This window comes from Dioscorea cayenensis, chromosome 2 (assembly GCF_009730915.1).
Source record: "Dioscorea cayenensis subsp. rotundata cultivar TDr96_F1 chromosome 2, TDr96_F1_v2_PseudoChromosome.rev07_lg8_w22 25.fasta, whole genome shotgun sequence".
Classification (NCBI taxonomy): Eukaryota; Viridiplantae; Streptophyta; class Magnoliopsida; order Dioscoreales; family Dioscoreaceae; genus Dioscorea; species Dioscorea cayenensis.
The window spans coordinates 22,663,060-22,675,728 of record NC_052472.1 but is presented as its reverse complement, the minus strand read 5'-3'; the positions used below and the strand labels follow the sequence as shown (position 1 = coordinate 22,675,728).

Genomic DNA, 12,669 nt, shown 5'->3' with positions numbered 1-12,669 from the left:
TCTCCATGATTAATTAATCTCTGATTCCATGAACTTGAACAAGAAAAACATGGATCTCAATATCAAGCCATCTTTTCTTCTAGAACTAATGCACCACTTCCTTGTCCTCATAACATTGTCTCACTTAAATATTTAATGGTCCCCGAAAAGCACCATTCCTCTTTAATCTCTTATTTAAATGCAATTATCCCACTAAACTATGATTATCGATGTGCTTAATCATATATTCTCATGTGTGCCTTTTGTGTGTCACTTCGTTTAGAAAAAAAAACACTACAATTTCTCATCTACACTAGCTTAAATCTCCATGAAACTAATTAAACATGGACACCTGTCCATTTTTTAGCATCATTTTGAAGCTTCAAACAACTTCTCGATCTTACTTGATCTTGTTGGATTCCTCCTTAGCTCATACATGTTTTTCTTTTTAACTTTAATTAGTATCACAACTACATCAGCATATCTATCTTGAGTTTTTCTTTACTTCATATAGATATATATATAAAAGTAATCAGCCTATATATATCTATATATATATGTATATATTATATATGCATATATATATATATATATATACATATATAGATCAAGGTATCTTATATATAGTTTTATCAAATATATATATACACACACTGACACAACTACATCAGCAAATCTATCTTGAGTTGCTTTTTCTTCATGTATGTATGTATGTATGTATAAAGTAATCAAACTATATATATGTATATATCTATATATGTATATCAATATATGTATACATATGTAGACGGATCGTATTTTATAGTTTTATCTAGAGAATAATTAACTATATTTAATATTTGAGAGTATTTGCATCTTTGACCTGCTTTCTTCTTTCTAAATAAATCAGTGGTTTATCCATTTTTATCAAAAAAAATAATAATAATAATTAACACAAAGAGAAAATACGTATAAAAATTAATATTTAATATTTGAGGAAGTAACTAATTAATGAGAATTAAAATTCATAAGTGATATTTATAATTTAGGAAGAAAAAAAGTTGTTAAAAAACAAATGAATGGCTTTAAGAGTCTAATCAAAGAGAGACAACGAAATCTTGATGATTTGATTAGGCTAAAACAATCTTTGAACAGGACTATGAGGATTAAGAATAGTGGAATCTAAAGGGGTAACTCATTAAGAGAATTGTTTAAGTAGCACTTAATTAATCTCTATACAATGTACACAAAAGATGATAATATTTATTTAAGTCCTTAAAACATAAATCAGGTCTAACACGTGGCGATCACGTGGCGGGTCAAGGTCATCGCCACACTAATTAAACACTAATTAAATCAATAAACAAGTTCATGCTTACCCAAAATGGCATCACACAAGCCAATAAACAATGTGATAAGGATCACATTAGTGAAAAGCATAGCATTACAAGGATGGTTAGATGAACTTGAGCTTAGTTAGTGGCACATAGTTTGTTTTTTTATGTTATATATAGAAATATATATATATATATATATATATATATATATATATATATATATATATATATATATATTATATTAACAACAACCCACTTGTAATTAATCACTTCTTTCTTTTGGTGATTAGATGGATGTTTCCAAAAGCCCTAACTCTTAAACAAGGGCTTGGAGATACGTGGATGGAGTTTAAGGGAACCGTACAAATTTTAAATGTGCTAAGATCTAAGGCTATGTCACTAGCACACGGCAAAGACCACTTTTCATTTGATGCCAAATATGTGTCACACTTAGCTTTGCATGTTTTTTCTTTTTCTTCCCAATATTGTCCCTGGATTTTTTTTGTGTGCACGCATGCATTAATCATTCTTATTATCTTAATTCATTGAATCATAAGATTTCCTTTTTATTGTATCAACTTTGTTTAATAATCGTTGAAGACATGATAAAATTTTATACGAACTATACACATGACTTCATAAATTATAATAGAACAAGTAGTTAATTACTTTTTTTTATATTATATATAATATAGTATAGTATAAATAATTGAGTTAAAAAATAAGTGTTTATATTATTTTTGACAGAAGTTTTTAATTACACAGTTTTATTTTTAGTTATGCTCTATAATTTAGTAAAGTTTTGATACTGTAGTTCTTAATTAAGAAATAAAAGATTTATAAAATTATATTATAGATCATTACTTTTTTTTTGTAAAGATTTCATATCAGTGTTTATACAAAATAAAATCTTTAGTGATTAAAAGATAATTTATATAGTATTGTCTTTTAAATTTTTATGTATAAAACATACCAAAGATAAATAAATATATATATATATATATATATAAAGAATTTGATAAAGTGTTCTACTCACTAAAAAAAAATTTCCTTAGTTGTGGGGGATCAGTAGGTGATAATTAGTTAAGATGGGAGTTGAGACATATATCTGAAAAGAATGAAGAAAGAGTTTAATTTTAAGTTTTAATTAGGAAAAGTTGGAAAACACATGAAGAGAAGGGGGCAAAGTGGGGAATTTGAAAGAGAAGAAACTAGTGGAAGTAAGATGCTTTGAAAGGGACATGAAAGGATGGCAATGATGCTGAATATAAATAGGTAACAAGACTTGAGATACATCCCATTGTCTCACAAACAAGGAGACAAAACTCATTTGATCTAGTAGGAGAAGATACCAGATAATAATTTCTGACCACTAATTAACTCTTCCTTTAGTTAGTTTCAACTTTCAAGACAAAATGAATGTTCAGTTTGGTTGGGGAACTTTTGAGGATGGATGGAGGAAGGGCCCTTGGACTCCTCAAGAAGACAAGCTTCTCATTGATCATGTCAATCTCCATGGTGAAGGCAGATGGAATTCAGTCTCCAAACTCACAGGTATCTATCTATCTATATATATATATATATATTCACTCATTTTTATCTGTGTTTTTTATTAATTGAACATGAGTTGATGTTGTAGGATTGAGGAGGAGTGGAAAGAGTTGTAGACTTAGGTGGGTGAACTACCTCAGGCCTGATCTTAAGAGAGGAAAGATCACTCCTCAAGAGGAGAACATCATTTTAGAGCTTCATGCCAGATGGGGAAACAGGTATTTAATTTGATATCTCTCTCTTTATATATTAATTTTGTTTTGTGAATATATATGTATATATATTGAGAGTGTGAATATAAATATGTGTAGGTGGTCCACAATAGCAAGAAGTCTTCCAGGAAGGACAGATAATGAGATTAAAAACTACTGGAGAACACACTTCAAGAAAGGAAAGACATCAAAGAATGTGGAGAGAGCAAGAGCAAGGTTTCTTAAACAACAACAAGAACAACAGCAACAACAACAACAACAACAAGAATTTGTACTTCAAGTGCAAGTTGATCAAGAACAGCAGCAGCAAGTACAGCAACAAGTACTACATCAGTATAATTGTTATGATCAGCAAACCAATGAAGTGCAGCATGTTGGAGAACAAGACATTGATGAGATGATCATGGCTTATATGTACCCAAATATGTCATCATCCATGACATCCATGAGTGATGGGTCAAGTGAGGACATTGGATCATCATTGGGGAACTTCTGGAACTTGGATGATGTAGTGCAGCAACATGATCAAGTGTTGTATTTTTACTGATGATGTTATGATATTTATCTTTGATGATCATGTACAAAGAGAGAAGAGGGTTCAGTGGGGCTACAATATATTTATCTTATATATGTTTTTTTTTATTTGGTGGATAAGGATGCAACCACTTTGAGAATCACTTGGGATATATATCATTTAGCCTTAAGCATGCTTCTTCTTTTTTAATTTGTTTTATAATTTTCTTATCTTACTTTTTGGGCCTCTTCATATAATTGGTGTGGGGCATAAATTAATTATTATATCCAATTGGTAAACTATCATTTCACTAATCTTAGCACATTGTTCATGCTTTCATGGATACGGATCATATCTCTTATATATATATGTATATATAGTTCCACAGAAATTAAGGAAAAGGAAAAAACTAAGATATATTTATATATATAGTTGTCCATTTAATCAATATAAAGATGTTCAAATTATCAAAATTAAATATGAAGGATATTAATGAATCTATATTTTTAGGAACAAGGTTTTGCAGAATAAATTTTGTTAATCAAACATCTGTACATTTTCTAAAGTTCTATATTTGCTATCTGTTTTCATTGTATCATGGCTTATTAAAAAAAAAAAAAGAATCTAATTTTACATATTTTAGTATTAATAAAAATAAATTTTCTTGTCTAATGATAACAAAAAATTCGAGATAATTGACTACATGCTATTTTATAAAATTAGAAGTCGTTTTTTTTCCTTTTAGCAAAAAAATATTTACATGTGTCTATTTTATTTTTAAAAAAAATAATAATTACATGTATATTTAAAAAAAACAAAAACAAAACAAAACAAAACTCGATTTTATTCTCAACTTTTGTACTGAATTATTCTCTTGTGAATAAAGTAACATTAAAACATAACTTTTATTTGCCACCTATCCTCTGCTAAAGTATTCTATGAATTATTTAAACAAGGGCCTTGCATAGCATTATTGATTAACTTCACACCCTTAAACAAAGTATTATTAATTTTATAAGTTAGAGTGAGGTAGTGTTAAGGTCTATAAACGCGTTGCAAAATAGTAGATTTGAATGTGTGTTTACTCTCTTGACCACCTAACTTGATTCCAACGCGGTTTAACTTTAATCAGGCTTAATGAACCAGCTTAAACAAAGGCTTTATACATATATTAATCTTGAAGATGAGTTATATCCTTTGACCCAAAAGAGTAGCTTATTGTCTCTTGTTGACTCAAACTATAGCTTTCAAAGAAAAGGTTAGGTATATTAAGGACCCTTCGTTTTTTGGGTCTCAGTGGTAGGACTTCACTTCAATATAAACATGTCTCTTTATAAAGGGTGATATATATTGTTGAGCTAGTCTTAGTCAGGAGATATTTAGTGACACTTTAATTAACAAGATAAGATGGATGAACTTTTCATGTTTGAAAAGTATCAAGAAATGTGTGATTAAAAATATCTTTGATGCATGATATCAATGTGTGGATATATATATATATATACAGTTGTTTATTAATTTATATTGCAAGTGCTTGAATGCCTTGTTTATATATCAATGTGGGAATTAATTATCTCCTAAAGTTTGATAATATATTACTCCATTTTTATAATGTGATGATATATGCTTAATTATGAATCATCAAGTTTCAAAACAAAACATTAATCCCATGTGACCATATATGTCACCCTTCTTGGTTTGGCTATTTGCACAAGCATAATTTATATTTTATTTAATACTATCAATTGTTTTTTTTATAAAAATGAATAATTAACAGTGCATTAAACAAGTAAATGATTCTAGTTATATATATATATATATATAAGATAAACTATGAATAGGAAAGATGTAATTTATATGAGACCCAATCATCTGATTACTAATTAAAGATATTAATCTGCAAGCTTTTATTATAGTTTCTTGCAATCAATAGTCATAGATATAGAGAGAGAGTTGAGAAATTAATTAGCATGCATGTGTTGATCATTCATAATGAATGATAATGCATTAATGGACTTCAACTGTTGAAAATTTAAATATTTTTTTAGCCCATATATACTGAATTGAAGTAAATTTTGGTGTCTGATTTGAATTATTGGGTCAACTTGACTTATAAGTTATAACTTCATCAATAAATCCTCTTTCGAAGATTTATAATAATTAATAGTACTCCTATTAAATTTATTGTTGAGTTCTATTAATTAGCTAGAGCTAATATTATTTAAGTTCATAAATTGTAAGTGAGTTTTGTTTCGAGTTGATTCTGTCACACGACTCACACTACTCTTGTTAAAAAGCTGTTTATTTTTTATTTTTTTTTTGAATAATAGACAACAAACACTTTTTTTTATCAATATAAACAATACTAAACAGTATTGAAACCCGGATGTACATTATATGTACATATGTGAATAGTATAAGAATCCCAGGTGAACAGTGTATGAACAGTACGGTGAACAGTACTGTTGGGGGAGAGATTTGAACCCATGACCTCCCTCTTACACTTTGATGTCATACCATTGGACTATCCAATGATTGACTAAAAAAAAAAAAACTGTTTATAGTTGTCATCTAATTTTAATTTTTTTCATATAAATATTCATAATTTTCTTTTCTGTATTATTATTTTGCTTCTAGTTTCAGAAAGATACAATCACTACAGAGTCTGTTGCTTTTGCTGTTTGTCCTAACACAAAATATATATTCAATGTGAAGGCCCACATAAGCATTACATACAAGCAGGCTTTATTCTTTTAAAAAATAAAATAAAATAATAGGAGAATCAAGATCCTTCCAATTCTTCCTATTATATAAAAAATCTTCAATTTTTTCATATCTTAAATATAAAGTGAGCTTGCTCCACCCGGATTGGCTCACGTTCAAGCATATATGATTAAGGAGGGTGAGCTCTTTGTACCGGCGAGGTAAAAATATTTTTAATATTATAAAAATTACTTAAATATGTATGAAGAGTAAAATAAAAAATAAAAAAACAAATGATTAATTACAAATTTAAAAAATAATATATATATATATATATTGAAAAATGGATGAACCGTGTCAATTAAAACTAAAAAGTGATAATTTTTTTAAAAGATAATTACTAATTTTTAGAGGTGAGTGATGCCAAAGAGCTTCACATTTTCAAATTAACTTGACTAAAAGTAGGACAATGAGTCAGTAAATTAATTTTGCCACAAAAAATTAATCAATTGCACTTTGACTAATCACAGACATGTGCGTTCATCTGTAAACACACATAATATCAACATCTATGTCCTCATAAGTCCTATCAACAATTAATTTTTCTGGTTTATATCAAACTCATCGTGATAGAAGTAGAATGCATTAATAGATTAATCACATCATCAACCTGACATTCACATTTATTCACATGAATTAATCAAGCTGTGATGAATATTATTAAAGTTTGGAATTAATCAAATATATATATATATCTTCAAATAATTAAGTTGGAAACTCAGTCATACAAAGGGAAAAGTCAATTGAGTTTAATCATCACACAATAATATATATATATATATATATATATATATATATTTATCTTCAAATAATTAAGTTGGAAACTCAGTCATACAAAGGGAAAAGTCAATTGAGTTTAATCATCACACAATAAGGGGTGGTGCCTAAGGCTATGTAAATTTATGACAAGATTATACAAACTCCATTATATATATATATATATATGATATCTTGCATGAAAATCAACTATGACTAAACCCTCCATGCATGACACGTATAACTATTAAGCTCTGCATGTCAGACATATATAGATAAGATGACCATAATCCACGTGAACACCATCACCATGCACCATGTGAAGTTACCAATCATTCACCACCTTTGCATGGCACAAGCTATATATATATATATATATCATGTGGTGAAGATAAGACCTTCAACTCGAAACAAGAGCCAGTCTCAGAAACAAAACTCTCATGCAAACACGTGTTCAAACACTTGTAAGCTAGCTACATAGCCAACACTCTCCCATGCTCTCAAACCCTAACAAGCTTCTCACACGTGTCACCATTCTTGCAGAACTTCACCACCTTTTTATCTTTATATATGATTTGATTTTGAAGTGAACCATTTGTATAAGGAAATGATCATGGCTAGGACTGTGGGGAGAAATGTGGCAGTACCACTCCTGTTCTTAAACTTAATCATGTACATCATAGTGGTAGGTTTTGCAAGCTGGAACCTCAACCATTTTATCAATGGCCAGACAAATCATCCAGGTTTGATGCTTTCATTTTGTACATCTTTTTTGGTCATGCATGCATGAAGATATGGTACAGTAAATAATTAAAATGATAATTAATTAATGTTTAGGAGTTCCTGGGAATGGAGCAACATTCTACTTCCTTGTGTTTGCAATCCTGGCTGGAGTTGTTGGAGTGGCTTCCAAGCTGTCTGGTGCAAACCATGTGAGAGTTTGGCGCAATGTCAGCCTTGCTTCTGCTTCTTCATCATCAGTTATTGCATGGGCTATCACTGCTTTGGCTTTTGGGTAACCTATCAATATCTGTCCCATAATTTCATTATTAATATTAAAGATTGAGAGAGACTAATAACTAATATATACTAATTAATGTGCATGCATGTGTAGGTTGGCATGCAAGGAAATTCATGTTGGAGGGTATAGAGGATGGAGACTAAGGGTTTTGGAGGCATTTATTATAATACTAACTTTCAGTCAGTTGATCTATGTGTTGTTGTTGCATGCTGGCATGTTTAGTGGTAAGTATGGACCAGGATATAGAGATCCAGACACTTATGGAATGGGTGCTGGTCAGGGTGGTGAGCCAATTAAGGTTGGTGAGACTGGGACAAGAATCTAGCCAACATGTTTGTTTGATATCTCTTTGATCTTTATTAGTGATCAACTTGTTGTTGTTGTTGTTTTTTGTTGTTTAATGGTCTACTTTTATCTAGAGAATGTACATGTTTGGATGTTTGAATGAAATATATACCATGTTTTTATTTTTCACAACAGAGATAGGGAATAATTACATGTTGGAATTAAACTTTAAAGAATAAAGGGTTGGAATATATGAGATTGGATGCTTGGATTTCACTCTTTTAAGCACAACTAAAGGAATAGGCTTTTGTATATGCTCATGCTAGAGAATGGGATTCTTTGGATATTTGGCATATGATTATGCTTGTTCTCATTTTAGAACATGGTTTATTCTTTCATATGTATGTAAATGCAACACTTTTTCCAAGCAATATGGAGCATCTCTTTTTTCCAAGCAAATATGTGAACCTTTCTTTTCTTTTCTTTATTTTGAGTTTTTGAGATACATATTCTTTTTAAAAGATAAGAAGAAGAGGAATCTTGAGAGGCTCTTGCCTAGAAAACTATAGAAAGGAGATAACAATTGCCAACTTACTCAACTTGCTAAAAGAATTCATTGCACACCATATAACATTGGATGATGAATTTAATCATAGGTTGTGTTGGATTCTGGGTGGCAGATTTTTTTTTTTTTTAATAAGAAAGAATTATTTTTGAACAAAAATTTTAAAAAATAAAACAAGATTTTTTTTTTAACTTTTAACAAATTTAGTATTATAACTTTTTTTTTAAGTGAAAGGTGTAGTTTTTGGTCCTCCAACTATATTAAAAGTCTCCTCAAGTCCTTGAAATTAAATTTTGTTCAAAGCCTTCCAAGTTTTAGCTACTCCTCTTTACTCACTTTTTACTCCTTTTTATAACATCATCATATGATGGGACCATAAACAACAATGCCCTCTCAAAGGAGTGAAATACGTACATTTTTATAGGACTAAAATCATAAAGATGAACATTTATAGTGGTGTATATAAAAAGATATGAACCTTCATGGGGAAATTTATATTTAAATACAAATTAATGTTTATATGGACGAATGTGTTTGATAAATATAAACATTATTATTATTATTTTAAAAAGGTGGATAAAGTATTTTAATTAAAGTTATATAAATATTAATTTGTGCACGTAAATATGTAAATATTATATTTTTTATGAGAAAAGGGCCAATGATCAAAGTAAAAGTATTTTACTTTTCATATTTTTATTCATATTTTTAGGAGAGGATAGATTTGAACTCTTAAAAAATAAACATAAAAAATAAGCATAAATGAGATGAGATATTAACTTCTTATCTGTATATGTATCTTATTAAATATTGGATTTGCATTATGTCTTTTATGAGCATAAATGAGATGAGATATTAACTCCTTATTATCTGTGTATATATACTTTATTGAGTGTTGGATTTGCATTTTGTTTATTGTTAAGTGTGTAAAATATGTCTTGAATTTTAGACATGTTATTAACAAATTGCCATATACATGCTTAAATGATCTAGGGTTAGCCCTTTAGTCTTTGACAAGCATGTTTTAACTTATATAAAGCCTTCATTTAAACATGCAAGAAGCCACAATTTTTGACATCTATGTATGAATGCATGGATTTTTTGTTACTCCATTTTACTTATAAATATATAGTATTTTGGTCAGATGAACACATAACCACAAAAACATTAAAAGCCAAACCACATAAATATTTAGTGTTTTCTTCTTTTATTTTTCTCATTTTATTTTAATATCTTGTGTTGCTATCATCTATCAATCATAACATATATATATATATATATATATATATATATCATATTATTTATTTATTCTTTAAATTAAAAAGTGAGCACTTTAACAAAAACAGGTATAGTAGACGATCAATTTAAATTCAATTTGGATTCAAAATTGTTGAGCTGCTGCCAAATTAAATTGGTACATGAACCTGAACAATTCAATTTGATTTTGAATGTATATATTGATTAGATTATTTGATTACTCCGGCATGGTGAAATAATAAATGATTTCTGAGTACTGTAGATGCAGAATTAAATTACTAGATTGCAGAACGGTCCCTGCATAAATCAACATTTAAATGAAGTTGGTGGGGAATTGTACTGTACCATTAACTTTTGTATTACTTTTGTTTCGTTACTCGAACAACCCTTTCAGATTGAGCGTACCATATATAGTTTTAATTATTTAGTTGAGATGAGTTTAAACTTTAGCATTAAAAAATGAAGGTATGTCATCTAGTACGCAACAGTAATTATGCCCAACAAACACAACTTTGCATTATTTCTATACAAATAATTCCCGTTAGATAATAATTTATCGGCTATCATAAAAATTTTTTAGAGAACAATAACGTAACTATAAGGATGTACGTAGTTGATATTTGTATATTTTACTAAAATATAAATTATATATATTCTATTGATAAAGTCAAAACTGGGTACATTGTCTAAAAAACTTTTTAAATTTTCAAATTTAATAATGTCCTATAGTGTCGTTGGATTTATATCTAACAGTTACTATAATTATCTTAATTATGTATAGTACTCGAAGAATACTAAATGATGCCAAACAGTTGAAATTAGTAATTATATACAGTAAATGACAAAAACATGCAAAGTTTTTTTTATACAAGTAATAACCATTAAATAATAATTTAACAATCATTATTAAACAACTTTAAAAAGATGATAACTTTGGGATACATAATTGATGTTTATCCAAATTAAAATGGTATTTTTTTATGAAATTGGACATGCATGAAATGTAGAGTTAATCTTATAATACACTCGAGCTGTCACATGTATGAGATTTAAATTTGCCACCTCCACTAAAATTAAAATGTTAATCTGTTGTCAAATACACTCCTTCAAATCCGCCACCTCCGCTAAAATTTTATGAAATCTTATAATAAACTCATTTTAATTTTTATAATAAATGAAATCTTTTATCTCATCTTGATTTGACAGCAAGGGTTTTTTGATCGTTTGGTTTTGAGCTGAATAAAAATACAAAAATTTTCTTTTATAAATTTAATGATTATCTCATGCTTTCAAGTGTTTGATTAAACAGCAAATTGATAGTTTTTGAAATAAATAAATAAATAAATAAAATAGTTTGACTAATTTTAAAACGCTCATTAAGTCGGCGCAAAAAAACAAAAAACTTTTAAAATTGACACATCACCCTTACACGTCATCCTTTCATTTTCTTTGACTTATTAACACATGTTAATTAGCTTATCATTATCAATTTTTTAGCAACTCTAATTTTTTTTAGTTATTTATAATTTGACCACTTCTACAAATAAAAGCATTTTCTAATATATATATGTATATAAAATTCTAGGGAGTAATATGTTATTTGTACAAGGATTACAAACATTTGTCAAATGATTAGACTCAAATAATAAATTAAAAACATTCTTAATTGTTGCAAAATTAGACTTATAAATTGAAGGGGTTGATGATATTATTAATTTTTTTTTCAAGTGGTCCAAAACATTAATAAAAAAGAAGTGTTTATCTACACATGTGCTCCTGAAAAATATTGATATTAAATGTTTATTGTTCACCCTTTGCTTATCAAAGTATTTTTTTAATTAGAGTTATCTTCAATTTATATTAAATATTTTTTTATTTTTAATATATTTTTTTAGTTCTCATAAGTTTTAATGTCCATTCTAAACTAGTTTAGGCGGAAATACTGAGAGTTTTATAAAACAATAAATTTTTATTAATAAATATTTTTACATACATAAAAATTAAAATTCAAAATCATTTGTTTCATAACTCAAGCTTCTTTATCCATTAAACTAATTTCTGTTACTGTTAGTAATTAATTACAAAACTTTTAAAGATAAAACAAATAACTACAGATATTTTCAAAGTTTTACGTATGAAAATAAAAATCTATTTGTATGACATATATATAATATTTTATTGAATTTTCATATGATCTATAATTACAATATTTTAAATATTAAATAACCAAAGGAATTTTGGAAGATACACATGTAAAATAAAAAACCATTAAATATATCCATGTCTATCAAATCATACATCCATCCTACCCTTTAAAAAAAGCATATATATATATATATATATTCATACAAAGGTAAGCACTTCAGTCACCATCAATTTTCAGTGTTTTTTAATACAAGGAAAAAAATATTTGTGTCAGAATAACTCCCATTCATAGAAAATGATAACAC

General features: G+C 27.9%; 2 protein-coding genes across 2 annotated transcripts; both read left to right on the top strand.

The window, feature by feature from the left end:
* The first annotated feature begins 2,619 nt into the window (after positions 1-2,619).
* On the top strand, positions 2,620-3,635 carry LOC120278093 (MYB-like transcription factor EOBII). The gene is made up of 3 exons (XM_039285004.1): positions 2,620-2,849; positions 2,935-3,064; positions 3,158-3,635. The coding sequence occupies exons 1-3, from the start codon at positions 2,711-2,713 to the stop codon at positions 3,603-3,605; spliced, it is 717 nt and encodes a 238-aa protein (XP_039140938.1). The 5' UTR covers positions 2,620-2,710; the 3' UTR covers positions 3,606-3,635.
* A 4,069-nt stretch (positions 3,636-7,704) lies between these two features.
* Positions 7,705-8,437, top strand: LOC120275137 (membrane protein PM19L-like). The gene is made up of 3 exons (XM_039281642.1): positions 7,705-7,834; positions 7,929-8,106; positions 8,206-8,437. The coding sequence occupies exons 1-3, from the start codon at positions 7,705-7,707 to the stop codon at positions 8,435-8,437; spliced, it is 540 nt and encodes a 179-aa protein (XP_039137576.1).
* The last annotated feature ends 4,232 nt before the right edge of the window (positions 8,438-12,669 follow it).

What these genes read in the sequence shown, in the direction of transcription:
- LOC120278093 (XM_039285004.1), top strand. Translation starts at nt 2,711, where the DNA reads ATGAATGTTCAGTTTGGTTGGGGAACTTTTGAGGATGGATGGAGGAAG. An exon ending in TTCAGTCTCCAAACTCACAG is followed by an intron (nt 2,850 to 2,934) that starts GTATCTATCTAT and finishes TTGATGTTGTAG; the next exon opens with GATTGAGGAGGAGTGGAAAG. An exon ending in CATGCCAGATGGGGAAACAG is followed by an intron (nt 3,065 to 3,157) that starts GTATTTAATTTG and finishes AAATATGTGTAG; the next exon opens with GTGGTCCACAATAGCAAGAA.
- LOC120275137 (XM_039281642.1), top strand. Translation starts at nt 7,705, where the DNA reads ATGGCTAGGACTGTGGGGAGAAATGTGGCAGTACCACTCCTGTTCTTA. An exon ending in TGGCCAGACAAATCATCCAG is followed by an intron (nt 7,835 to 7,928) that starts GTTTGATGCTTT and finishes ATTAATGTTTAG; the next exon opens with GAGTTCCTGGGAATGGAGCA. An exon ending in ATCACTGCTTTGGCTTTTGG is followed by an intron (nt 8,107 to 8,205) that starts GTAACCTATCAA and finishes ATGCATGTGTAG; the next exon opens with GTTGGCATGCAAGGAAATTC.